We start from the raw sequence: 14,472 nt of genomic DNA on the forward strand, positions 1-14,472 counted from the left end.
AGATCATACCACAAACCTCTGAACCTTCCTGTTGAGACGAGAGGCCAACAGGTCCACCTTGGGAGTACCCCATCAAAGACACAACTGACTGAACAACTCTGGACTCAACAACCCATTCTTGTCTCAAAAGGGGCTAAGCCTCCTAAGACGGCTTTGTTTTGGGAATGTCTTGTTTTTTGATGCAGTAAATTTCCTTCTGGAAAAGCTTGTTTTGAACAGAAGAAATTATAACAGACTTTGCCTGAGCAAGTTTTACTAGATTGACCTGTTCATGGAAACCTTCCCACCTTCTGACCTGATCGCTATTAGTTTCTCTCCGGAAGGATTTCGCGACTTGGATGAGTCTGGCTAGGGTCCCAACTAATATCTTCCAGCAAGAAAATCTATCAAAGCAATGTGAGTGAAGTGTGGTTTCAGAAGCTTTGGTACCGTAACCCGTAATTTCCGATCTGATTTCAGGGTCAGCTTCGGGCTCTATTAGTGGATAAACATTAGCAGTGTCTTTCTGCTCAGTGTATATGGTTCTCAGGCCCATCCTTTCTGTACCAACCAGAGTTCTTAAGGCATGCTGCTTGAGTAGGTCTAGTGGCATAATCTGCAGGGTTTTGCTCTGTAGATACATAGAACCACTGATCTGGGTGTGAAGATTGCCTGATTCTATTCACTCTGTTGAAGACATACAGATAGAACCTCCTAGTGGTGTTGCAAATGTACCCTAGACCAGTCTTACTATCAGTGAAGAATTTCACAGCATCAAAGTCAGTGTCTAGTTCATCTGTGATTAGCTCAGACAATTCGACTGCAAGTACAGCAGCACACAACTCTAAACGAGGAATAGTGTGGGCTGGTTTTAATGCTTAATTTGGACATTTCCATGACAAATCCAACATGGCACACATTTCCTGCATCAGTTACTCTCAAGTAAGCTACTGCACCTATAGCTGTGGTGGATGTGTCTGAAAAGATGCACATTTCCTTCCTGCAAGCTGATGATAGAGATATGGGCACATAGCATCTGTCTATCTTTAGGTGCTCTAATGCTTGCAAGGATTCTGTCCATTGAACCCACTCACTTAGTCTCTCCTGTGGAAGCAATGCATCTCATTCACTTTTCCCAGGTGACAGTTCCCGAACTAGGACCTTACCTCTTATTGTCACAGGTGATACAAACCCTAGGGGATCAAAGAGGCTATTTACGGTGGATAGAATGCCTCTACGTGTAAAATGCTTTTCCTCTGAGGAAACTCTGAAGACAAAACTATCTGTTTCTAGATCCCAACTTAGGGCTAGGCTTTCTGCAGGGGAAGGGTGTCTGTACCTAGGCAAAGATCTATAAGGTCTTTAGCACTGTCTGCTACAGGGAAGGCTTCCATTACTTTTTGGCTGTTGGAAGCGATTTTTTGAAGACGCAGGTTGGATTCTGCCAGCATTTGCTTTACGGAGGATGGAAGTTGCATCTTCAGGTGTGCTAGCAGAAGCGAGTCCATCATCTACATAGAAATGTCTCAATACAAAGTGTTTGGCTTCTTGATCATAGCACTCTGCATCTTTCTGGATAGCTTTTTGCATGCAGTATAAAGCGACAGCAGGAGAGGGGCTATTGCCAAATACGTGCACTTTCATTTTGTACTCGACAATTTCTTGGTTTATATCATTTTCTTTGTAAAATTAATGTGAAGGCACCTGGTTCTTAGAGGTTTGACAGTGTTATAACCTGCTGCCCTTTTAATTGTAAAATACAATAACTGAGCTGGATAAAATTAGTAAAAAGGCGCTGGTGTCCCTGGATGTTATTATTAATGGTAAAGTGCAATTCTATTGTGCAATTTATAAAAAAAAAAAAAAAATATATATATATATATATATATATATATATATATAAATTGGAATGCATAAAATACTAGCTCTTATATCTAGTGTGATAAACAATGTATAAAATAGGTAAAAAGCAAACAGCCAGTTATCATATACAAAATCACTTAATTGTGAAGTGCTAGTGACACAAAGTGTACTGTGCAATACAAAAATGTATATAAAGTGCTGGACAGTGCAGTAAAATACCAATAATGTGCTTGATAAAAAACTAGTTTCAAAAAATTCCAATATATAAATACATAAATTAGTGACTGTGATCCAAACAGTTCATGCAGAATAGTGTGGATTTTGATTGCTTAAAAATCAGGTGCTCCAGTGAATAGGGATGTTGTAGCGTGGCCGCGGTCCGGCGTGCATCCGGCATGCGTTCCAATGCGATAGGAGGTGACGTTACTCTTTCTCTCAACTTCCGGGTTTAGCAGAGACCATAATGCATTTCGCTTGTGCTAGCATAATCACGCAGTCAAGCTAGCACAAGCGAAATGCATTGTGGTCTCTGCTAAACCCGGAAGTTGAGAGAAAGAGTAACGTCACCTCCTATCGCATTGGAACGCATGCCGGACCGCGGCCACACTACAAGGGTAAACTAGGAAGGAGACTACCAGGAGACTGCAGATCCTGCACCCCCGATCCTACTACCCATAGCAACCGATGCGCATTGCCCTGTGCCAGGTGGGCACAACACTAAGTAAGCAGCCACTTTTATGTTTACTATGATTTAAAATAAAGTTACAGTATTACACTATTGTTGGCTTCTTATCTGTCTCCCTGCATACGGGCTTAATATATAACGACTTGAGGTAATGAATGGAGGAGTGAGGAGAAGGAGCATATTACTATTTTTTCCAAGTCATCCTTTGTTGGAAACCATATAAATAATCCAGGTGGAGTGAAGGTGTGCCTATGGTCTGATCCACCAAAGGAAAAAGGATCACAGGCTTTTGAGGTCTGTGTGACTTACTTGGATCTGGTAAGAGGCAACGATTACCATCCCTATTCACTGGAGCATCTGATTTCTAAGCAATCAAAATTCACACTATTCTGCATGAACTGTTTGGATCATAGTCCACAATTGAAGCACCTTACAAGCACCTATTACATTTTTTTGCCAATTCATTTATTCACTAATTTATGTATTCATATATTGGAATTTTTTGAAACTAGTTTTTTATCAAGCACATTAATGGTATTTTACTGCACTGTCCATCACTTTATATATATTTTTGTATCGCACAGTACACTTTTGTGTCACTAGCACTTCACAATTATTAAGTGATTTTGTATATGATAACTGGCTGCTTGTTTTTTACCTATTTTATACATTGTTTATCCCACTAGATATAAGAGCTAGTATTTTATGCATTCCAATTTATATATATATATATATATATATATTTTTTTTATAAATTGCACAATAGAATTGCACTTTACCATTAATAATAACATCCAGGGACACCAGCGCTTTTTTACTAATTTTATCCAGATCATTTTCTTTGTACCAGAGAAAACATAGAAAGTCTCTGTGGTCTTCTCTGACAAGAAAACAATAAAACATTTGTTGCACATCTGCTGTGAAAGCAACGGGCTCTTTTCTGAAGCGCATGAGGACACCTAGCAAAGTATTGTTTAGGTAAGGGCCACTCAACAGTACGTCATTTAAAGAGACTCCTTTATACTCTGCGCTGGAATCAAAAACTATTCTGATTTGATTAGGTTTGTGTGGATGGTAAACACCAAACATTGGTAGATACCAGTGTTCCCTGTCTGTCTCAAGTGGTTCTGCAACTTCAGCGTGATCGTTGTCTAGCATCCCTGTAATGAATTCAGTGAAATCTCTTTTCACTTCTGGCTTTCTCTGCAGTGTTTTGCTGAGTGAATGCAAACGCTTCATGGCCTGCTCCCTGTTACTAGGCAGAGTTACTACTCTGGGTGTGCGAAAGGGGAGAGGGGCCACCCAACTGTGATTGTCCTCTTGGTAAGCCTCTCTATCCATAATCTGCAAGAAGGTCTGATCCTCTATAGAGAGGGCCTGTTTGTCATCATCTTTAGTCTTCTGGAACACTAGATTGTCTGTTTCAATGTTGGAATTGACCTCTTTTACATATAGTGTGGAAGAGTCACAGTGTTGTGTTAACCTGCCAAAACTTTCCTTCGACAACGAAGCTGTTGTGACAGGGACTGAGAAGGCATGTGTGTCCATTTGTTAACACAGATGTCTTCGGAGTGCTAATGTTGTTAGGCTGGTGCACTGTCCCCAGGCAAACTTCTCCTACAATGACCCACCCCAGGTCCAGTCTCTGTGGATAGGGGGCATTATAAGGTCCATTGATTTACTGGCGCACCTTGTGTACCTTAAGGATGTCTCTGCCAAGAAGTAGGATAGAAACATCTGGCTCAACAGCTGGGATAAGGTGAGCAATTGAGCGGAGGTGAGGGTGGTGATGGACTACTTCTGGAGAGGGAATCTCAGTTTTGTCGTCAGTTATCATGCTACACTCTATTAGGGTAGGATGTGGGAACTGCACTTTCATATTGAAGGATTCAATGATAAAGTCAGTAGCTCTTCTCCCTGTGGTTTCAATTGTCCCTGCACATGTCCTTAGAGTGTATGGAACTGCACTTGCCTTAAGGTTAAAGATATCAAAGAAATCTGACTTTGCAAGGGATCTGTTGCTCTGTTCATCTAGCACTGCATACATTTTCACTGCCCTTTCTCTCTTGCCAGTGGGATACACAGTCACTAAACAGATTTTAGAGCATGATCGTGCACTCTTGCCTTGTCCACATACTTCAGTGCAATTAGACATTACTGAGGAGAGTGGGGTCTCTTGTTGCTCCCTGTCCTGATCTTTCCTGGGTTCTACAGTCTCTAGTGGGGCAGGAGCAGGGCCAGGGTGCAAAGCTGCAATATGTCTCTCACTGCCACATTCTTTACATTCTACTGGTATTTTGCAGTCTTTGGCAGTGTGATAAGTAGATCCACAGCACTTGAAAAAGATGCCGTTTTGTTTAACGAAGGACATCCACTCTGCAATGGGTTTGCTTCTAAAGCCTTTGCATTTATTTGGTGGATATGGTTTTTTGTGTATTGGGCAATGTCTATCAGGGTATTCTATGGTGTGTACCTTGTGGGTGCTTTGGTAGTCTGACTTCTGAAGGTACAGCTGTTTTGTGTGTGGATACAGAGGTCCTACCGTGAGGTCTGTGAGGTATCTCAGGTCTGTGTGACTGATTGCCACTGGTGGTGAAGGCAAAAAACCGGGATCACTTCGGATTTTCGCTTGCTGTCGGACAAACCTAATAAACACAGAGAAAGTGGGAAAGGCGACTCCATAATCTTCTTTCAATTTACGTCCCACAGACATCCACTTGTCTTGCAGATTTGAGGGTAGTTTCTCTACTATGGGATTCGTGCCTCTAGCTGTATCTAGATATGAAAGTCCTGGCAAGTAGCCATCCTCTTTGGCATATTGTATCTCTAGTAGAAGATCACTTAGTGCTTGTAGCCGCACGTTGTCTCTGTAGCCCACCTTGGGAAAGACTTCAAGTTTTTTCAACAGTGCTCCTTCTATTGCCTCTGCGGATCCATACGTTTCTTCAAGTCTTTTCCAGGTCATGTTGAGTTCTGCTGCAGGAATGAACAGGTTCGCTTTTCTTATCCTATTACAGGGCCGGACTGGCGTATCGGGATACAGGGATATTTCCCGGTGGGCCGCCAGCCCTGGGGCCGCTTTGATAGGGCCGCCCGCAGAGCGCCGCTTTAAGTTTGCCGGCCGCCCGCAGTGCCGCTTTAAGGATTCCATTGATGGGGCTGCTCACCGCTGATTGGCCGCTCGCGCTCTCCGCCGATTGGCCGGCGGCCGCTGACGCTGTGCAGCCAGGCTGCGTGCACTGCCCCGGCCCCCTCTGCGCTCCCGCTGTGAGCGGCATGACGTCACGGCGGGGGCGGCCTGCGCGGTGGATGGCGGTGCTGGCCTGGCTGGTGCATCTTTTCATCTGGAGTCTGGCGCCGATGATCCCTCCCCCCTCCCAGTCTCCCACACTGCACGCACGCCAGCATGTGATCGCAGGTCAGAGGTCACTGGTCAGCTCCAGTCCGGTTTGGTGATTTTCATGCTGGCAGACTGTCGAGTGTGTGTGCTGTGCGGTGTGTCCCATCCAGTCGTCGTGCCTGGTAAGTAGTATATCATCATGCTGCCAATGAATGGGGGCAATGCTGTGCGCTCTGCAATGAATGGGGGCAATGCTGTGCGCTCTGCAATGAATGGGGACAATGCTGTGCGCTCTGCAATGAATGGGGACAATGCTGTGCGCTCTGCAATGAATGAGGACAATGCTGTGCGCTCTGCAATGAATGGGGACAATGCTGTGCGCTCTGCAATGAATGGGGACAATGCTGTGCGCTCTGCAATGAATGGGGACAATGCTGTGCGCTCTGCAATGAATGGGGACAATGCTGTGCGCTCTGCAATGAATGGGGACAATGCTGTGCGCTCTGCAATGAATGGGGACAATGCTGTGCGCTCTGCAATGAATGTAGACAATGCTGTGCGCTCTGCAATGAATGGGGGCAATGCTGTGCGCTCTGCAATGAATGGGGGCAATGCTGTGGCGCTCTGCAATGAATGGGGACAATGCTGTGCGCTCTGCAATGAATGGGGACAATGCTGTGCACTCTGCAATGAATGGGGGCAATGCTGTGGCGCTCTGCAATGAATGGGGGCAATGCTGTGGCGCTCTGCAATGAATGGGGGCAATGCTGTGGCGCTCTGCAATGAATGGGGGCAATGCTGTGGCGTTCTGCAATGAATGTGGGCAATGCTGTGCGCTCTGCAATGAATGGGGGCAATGCTGTGGCGCTCTGCAATGAATGGGGGCAATGCTGTGCGCTCTGCAATGAATGGGGGCAATGCTGTGGCGCTCTGCAATGAATGGGGACAATGCTGTGGCACTCTGCAATGAATGGGGGCAAGGCTGTGGCGCTCTGCAATGAATGGGGGCAAGGCTGTGGCGCTTTGCAATGAATGGAGGCAAGGCTGTGGCGCTCTGCAATGAATGGGGGCAAGGCTGTGGCGCTCTGCAATGAATGGGGGCAAGGCTGTGGCGCTCTGCAATGAATGGGGGCAAGGCTGTGGCGCTCTGCAATGAATGGGGGCAATGCTGTGGCGCTCTGCAATGAATGGGGGCAATGCTGTGGCGCTCTGCAATGATCATTGGGGCAAGCCTGTGGCACTCTGCAATGATTGGGGGCAATGCTGTGGGCACTCTGCAATGAATGGGGGCAATGCTGTGGTCACTGTGCATTGAAAGGGGGGCACCTTTTTATGAACAAGAACTCAACGTTGTGCTGGTATGACGACGCAATGCTATGGGGCTGGTATGTAATTTTTTCCGGGGCTGGTATGTAATTTTTTCCGGGGCTTGTTTTCATACCCAGTCCGGCCCTGTCCTCTTAGCATGCTCTACTGACTCGGTCCTAAGCCATTTTATCATAAAATTAAGCATTTTTGCTGGTAATAAGTTCAGAGCTTCAGTGGCATTCAGAAAGGAAGATTTCCATGCCCAATAGTTTTCAGGACAGTCATCGAATTGGAGAAAGCCTGAACTAACCATTTCTTTGCAGATGAGATATTTGGTGACATCCAGTGCATATTGTTGTTTGCACATGTAATCTATAGGTTGAGGTGATGGGAACACTTGTTTTTTGTTCTTATGGGGTTACTGGTGCTTCATTCTTGGTTTGCTGGCAGCCACTGACCTCATGTGGTTGATTGGGCCTGCTCAGGGGGTATGTTGATCTCGGCCTGAATTCCTTTGCTTCAGGTTTAAGAAACTCTTCCTTTGTATGCACATCAGTAAGGTTCTGGATTTACTCACTTGTATGATCTGCAGAGAATAGAGGTTTTTCTGGAACCTCTGAACCTTTATATGATTTTTTACTTCCTGACCGACTTGTTCCCATGTAGGCAGCGGCCTCTGCTTGAGCAACTGCACTCTGTTGCTGCAGGATGAGCAATTTTGGTTCTAATTCCGATTCTTCTTTTGCTAGGACAGCTTTCTTTTTTGCTAACTTCTGCATCATCTTGGCTTCTTTTTCTGGGTACTGTAGCTGGACACGGGCAGCTTCTGCCTTGGAACGAGCTCTAACCACTGAGGAACTTGCTGAGGACATCTTGTTAGCCCGTGAAGATCTGGATACATGCGACTGTGCATCGTCTTGCTGGGCGCCGGGAATGTTCTCCCTGCCTTGCTGTGTCAGCCGTAGCGTGACATCAGTCAGGTACTTTGTTCCTGATCTTAGACTCATGCTGCAGTAATGCGTCTCAGTTTATTCCGGACCGCCATGTGGTTGTCTTTTTATTATTCTGCTTCACGTTATTGAACCGTTGTATAACACTAGTCAGACAGCTTAATAATTCAGAAGTCAAGAAACGGTAGACATCAGATCTGTATGTATTCTTTTTTCTGAGCAACTTTGTAAAAAGACAATTCCATCATTAGTCCAGAAATAGATCAAGAGTTCCTCTGCATGCAGTCTGCTAGATCCAGGAGCAGTAATAAAATGGAGGAAATACAGTTCCAGGTTAAAGGTTACTGCCTCTCACTCTGAGGAAAATATCATTTCCTGTCAAGCTCTGGTAAATAACTAACTCTGACCACTAGATGGCAGCAACATCAAACAACATTGCAGTATAATCTGTAACAACACATTGCACACATTTACTATGAACAATATGGACAGAAGATGGAGGATAATGCGCTAGGCTGGTGCGCCCTTGTGTTTGTCTTTTGATTAAAGGGGTCCCAGACTACCCTGGTCTTGAAAGGGGCTGCAAGGCCGAAGCATCCATGAGAAGTCAAGCAAAAGGTTTCCGGTAGCCACATGTGTGTGGCTTGAGTTGGTCAGAAAATCACCTCTCAGAGCGCAGGAGACAGATGCTTTGCATTCATTTTTGGTAAGGCCTTCTTAGAAGCTTGGTCCGCAGACCAGCATTTCAGCCAAATAATGCCCTGCAGGACCAACGCAGAGACCGACAGTCTAGAAAGCAAGGGAGCGGCATCCAAAGGAGGCGTCACAGATCAATTAATCCGCCAGCTCCATAAACTTAGGAGGAGGTGGTTTCTCCACCAGGTCCTGGCATAAAACCTTTGCCCATTCAGTAATAGCTTGTGACACCATGGTGATGGTAAACACTGGCCTAAGTGCTGACCAAGCCACAGTGAACATATGGCGGGTCAAGGGCTCCGACCTCCTATCAGCCAGATTAGGGAAGTCCAGAGAGACTTTACCGGTTACAGGCGGTCCCCGGGTTACAAACATCTGACTTACAAACAACTCCTAATTACAAACGGAGAGAGACAACAGGAAGTGAGAGGAAATCTACCTCTAGGAAGAGAAATTCACTCCTGTAAGAGTTCTCATGGGAAAAAAGATGTCTCCACTGAAGATTTATCACTAATCCTTGTTTCCACAACAACTCAAAATGTTCAAAATACAGTTGTTATAGGGACAGAAAGCGAGGTGAAATCTTCTGAACAGGGGTACAGAGAGCAAAACAAAATTATACAGGAGGTGTTAACCCCCTCCCTATGCTATCCAAAAAACTTAAAATAATTATTATTACAGGAGATACTGTCCATTTTTTAAGGAGGGACACCTCATTAGGGTACCGCATTTCAAAACGCTTAGAGATTGCAAAGGTGGGTTTTGGGGAACCCCACTGTTCTGAGACATCGTCAAAGGCGGCGGAAAGAGGAACACCCTTGCCGCTTTGTTGGTGCCAAAGGGGACCCGCGCCTCTGATGATGCATTAGTCGCTTCTTACAAATGTATGGTTTTCGGCATGGATACAATCAGTGCATCCACTAGCGTCTTTTCATGTGCGGTTAGCGGTACAAAGAATCATCCTCACTATCTGAGCACGAGGGGTGCATGGATGCAAATCCCGAAGGGTAACTGGCATCCCCGGCGGCCGATTCAGACCCTGGATCTAAAGAGACAGAGTAAGCAGGTGAAGGCGGAGGACGCTTTTTGGTAGCCCATTTGCCCAGGACAAAATCCACTTTGGACAGCAAGGACTCCAGGACTGCCGTCAGTGCAGCCAGTTGTGGGGCCCAAGAGGGCCCGCATCCTCAGAGTGGATCAGGTGGTGAAACATGTTTCAATGACTCCATGAATGGAGAGGAAATCTGCACCACAAGGCCTAGCAGAGCACTACTGCTGTATAGCAGCAAGAGGGAGAGGGAGCCTCAGGCACTCGTCACCACTGGACAGCTCACAGTAAGCTTCTGCACAGCGTGCGGCGATCAGTAAAAGACATGTCTGGCTAATAGCACTAGAGGCTGAGGACTTCCCCCTACCGAATCATTGCCCAGTTTCAAAAACATGGCCACTGCTATTTTCAATGGGAAACTATAGTAAAACGGCCCCCAAGGCTACACAAACATGGCTGCCGATCTGTACAAACCAGGCTACAAGAAAATGACGGCGCCACACGGCTCCCGGGGGAGGGGTCCCAAGGCAGGGAAAAATCGTCCCAACAGGGAGGGGAGCCCAGACAGACGCCCCCACCAGGCCCATCCCCCTCAAGGAGCAATCGTTTTGGGTGCCGGAGGCATGCTCCCACACCCCCATCACCAGTGCCGCACCCAATTAACCTAAGAAATGTCCGCCCCGGGGGGGGGGGGGGGTAGGCAGATGGGGGTCACAGGCCACCGAGCTGGGGGGAGGGGCGATGCGATTGAAAAGCAGGGGAACTCAGGGGTCCGACCATCCCAGGGAGGGGCCACATCCGCCCCCCCAAAACCCACCAGGAGTAGAGGGGGGGGGGCAGCTACTTACCACACCAGGAACAGGGTGGGCACCGCTCCGGACAGGACACTGCTCCATCGTATAGTGGGTGCTATCGGCCAGGAGGAAACGCTGTGACTCAGGTCAAAGCCAGTTAGTATGCGCCCTCGTGAGACGTTTAACTCGCCTGGCAGCCCCCATCCACTGTAGCTATGTCGCGGCCGACCTATCTCGTAGCTGCAGTCTGCACGCGCTCGCTGGCCGGACTGGGGGGACTTAAAGGATCTAGATTATCCAGTTTGATGCCCAATGCAGCAGTTGATAGTAGATTTTTTACAGGAACAAAAAAATTAAAAGGAAAATAATACATTTAAAAAGAAAAAAATTAGCATAGTGCATAAATCATCCCTCCCTGCAACTGAGATTTCCCATACAAAGCAAATCTTTGATGAGGCCATTCTGCTGTTCATATTCTTGCCTATTATTTAAGAACAGTGTGAACATCGAGCTTTGACAAAGAATTTACAGAGCTTTCGGCAAGCTTTGTACCATTCAACTCCGGTTGGCATATGTTAAACACAGATTCTAATAGGAACGTTGATTGCCACTATAAACAAGCTGCTAGCAGGCTTCAACGAGCTTCAAGAAGTGCTGAAGCCTGCTAGCAGCTTGTTTGAAGTGGCAATCAACACCCCCATTAGTATCTCTAATCAACATATGTACAGTGCAGCCTGGAAAAGTATTCACAGCACTGAACTTTTTCCACGGGTTATGTTACAGCCTTATTCCAAAATGGATTATATTCATTAATTTTCCTAAAAATTCTACAAACAATACCCCATAATGAAAATATTAAAGAAGTTTGTTTGAAATCTCTGCAAATGTATTAAAAATAAAAAAATAAAAAAAATGACATGCACAAAAGTATTTACAGCCTTTGCTCAATACTTTGTTGGGCACCAATTACAGCCTCAAGATTTTCTTTTTTCTTTAGTATGATGCTACAAGCTTGGCACACCTATTTTTGGGCAGTTTCTCCCCTTTTTCTTTGCAGGACCTCTCAAGCTCCATCAGGTTGGATGGGGAGCATCAGTGCACAGCCATTTTCAGAAACGTTCAATTAGGTTCAAGTCTGGGCTCTGGCTGGGCCACTCAAGGACATTCACAGTTGTCCCATGGCCACTCCTTTGTTATCTTGGCTGAGTGCTCAAGGTCATTGTCCTGTTGGAAGATCTGAGGTCCAGACTGCTCTGGAGCATGTTTTTAATTAGGGCTGTCTGTACATTGCTGCATTTGTCTTTTCCTCAATCCTGACTATTCTTCTAGTTCCTGCTGCTGAAAAACATCCCCACAGCATGATGCTGCCACCACTATGCTTTACTGTAGGGATGGTATTAGCCAGGTGATGAGTGTCACCTGGTTTCCTCCAGACAGGACGATTGCCATTCAGGCCAAAAAGAGTTCAATCTTTGTTTTATCAGACCAGAATTTTTTTTTCTCATGGTCTGGGAGTCCTTCAGGTGTCTTTTGGCAAACTCCAGGCAGGCTGTAATGTGCCCTTTACTGAGCAGTGGCTTTTGTCTGGTGCCAGTTACATTAATGCCTGATTGGTGGAGTGCTGCAGAGATGGATGTTCTTCTGGAAGGTTCTCCTCTCTCCACAGAGAAATGCTGAAGATCTGTCAGAGTGACCATCAGATTCTTAGTCCCCTCACTGACTAAGGCCCTTCTCCCTTGATAACTCAGTTTGGCTGGGTGACCGCTCTAGGAAGAGCCCTGGTGGTTCCAAACATCTTTCATTTACGTGTGATGAAGGCCACTGTGCTCATAGGGAAGTTCAATACTGCAGACATGTTTCTGTACCCTTCCCCAGATTTGTGCCTACATACAATCCTGTTTCAGAGATTTTACAAACAATTCCTTGGACTTCGTGGCTTGGTTTCTGCTCTCACATGCATTGTTAACTGTGGGACCTTCTATAGACCGGTGTGCATTTCCAAATCACTGAATTTACCACAGGTGGACTCCAATAAAGTAGTAGAAACCTCTCAAGGATGATCAGTGTAAACAGGATGCACCTGAGCTCAATTCTGAGTGTCATGGCAAAGGCTGTAAAATACTTATGTACATATGATTATTTTCATTTTTTATTTTGAATAGATTTCAGAAAAATGTCTTTCATGTTGTCATTATGGGGTATTGTTTGTAGAATTTGAGGAAATTAATTAAATTCACTTTGGAATAAGGCTGTAACATAAAATGTGGAAAAAGTGAAGTGCTGTGAATACTTTCCGGATGCACTGTAGACTGGAGTTTAATGGTATTTTAAAAGCTTCAACAAAGCTTGCTGAAAGATATGCAAATACTTTCCCAATGCTTTATATTCACACTGCTCTTATACAGGCTGAAGCCTGTGTGAAATAGGACTAAGAGAACAGTCAACAGCAGGACTGGGAAAAGACATACCAGCACGGGATCTAAGTTCTAGGCAAACAGAATTTCTGGAACATAGGACCAGGACTCCTCAATCACTTATACATAAATTATTGATATGAAAATAGCGTCTTTTATGTGGTTTGTTCAACCCTTTTCCACCACTGCCCCTCGGCCCTTTAAGAGCTTCTAAATGCCGGGAATCAGACAGGCATTCGGGTCATATGACTGCTGTGACTGGTTGTCACATGATTGGAAAGTTCCAGTATGCATCGGGAGCTTTCCAGTCTCCGCGGCTGTCTGTACTGGGAGGGCTCTCAGCACAGCAAAGTTTTTACATAGGGCCACATGTATGCAGCTTCTCGGCACAAAAGCCCGCCTGTGGAGAGGCCACATATATGCGTCACATCAGCAGGAACAGGTTAAAAATTGCTGAAAATGTTCAAACTCCTAGTAAAACAAACGGATAAGTCTTTATAAAAATGCTTGGTGTTCTTACTTTGCCCATTCTGGATGATTGGAGACAGTTTCATTGATCAGATTGCTGGTCACTTCAATAATATGAACACTTTCTTCATGAACCTATATTTGAAAGGAGAATCTTTTTAGATCCTACAGTGAAAAAGTAAGCTGCCACATTCTGAACAACACAGCAAAAAAAAATCCCCATAAAAGATTATTATAAATGCTGCTGTCAGGCTCTTCTACCTTACCAACCACTCAGTGTCTGCCACCCCTCTCTGCCAATTCCTCCACTGGCTTCTGATTGCCCAGCAAATTTAATAAAAACTATTAACAACATAGCCACTCACAACTCTGCCTCAAGGTACATCACTGATCCAGTCTCAAAATATCACCCAAACTGTCCTCTCTGCTCCTCCCAAGACCTCCTGCTCTCTTGTCCAGGACTTCTCCAGAGCCTCTCCTGATCGGTCTGGCAGTCTCCTATTCTGGCCACCTTTAGGCAATCCCTGAAAATTCATCTCTTCATGGAAGCCTATCCCACCTAAACCTAAAAACTGAACTTTGAATTCTTCCACCAGCTCACCCCTCATAGTTCTTACCTTTCGTACAAGTTGCCCCACCCTATTAGATTGTAAGCTCTTATGGAGCAGGGCCCTCCTAACCCTCATTTTTTTTGTATTTCAACGATTGTCTTCCTTCATATTGTTAAGCGCTGCAAAAAGCTGTTGGCACTATAAAAATACTGTATAGGAATTCTAAAAATGATCTACCCTGCAAAATACACATTTAGGGCAGTCTGCAAATCTGACTGTCCTTGAGAAGACTTCAGTTGCTTGGAGAGAAGAAAACAATGGGGGGGGGGGTTAGAGTTTGAACTCTATTTTGTACCCCTTTGAAAGCACCGGGTCT

General features: G+C 45.4%; 1 protein-coding gene across 2 annotated transcripts in view; it reads right to left on the bottom strand.

Annotated features, from left to right (window-relative positions):
- Positions 1-14,472, bottom strand: part of TMEM245 (transmembrane protein 245) — a 420,809-nt gene that overhangs the window by 208,344 nt on the left and 197,993 nt on the right. For both annotated transcript variants that reach the window (XM_082259498.1, XM_082259497.1), the window contains one exon: positions 13,598-13,680. In XM_082259498.1, the coding sequence (XP_082115624.1) occupies positions 13,598-13,680 (83 nt within the window). The remainder of the gene's footprint in view (positions 1-13,597; positions 13,681-14,472) is intronic.

The sequence above is a fragment of the Pelophylax lessonae genome (genome assembly GCF_965119305.1).
Source record: "Pelophylax lessonae genome assembly, chromosome: 5".
NCBI lineage: Eukaryota > Metazoa > Chordata > Amphibia > Anura > Ranidae > Pelophylax > Pelophylax lessonae.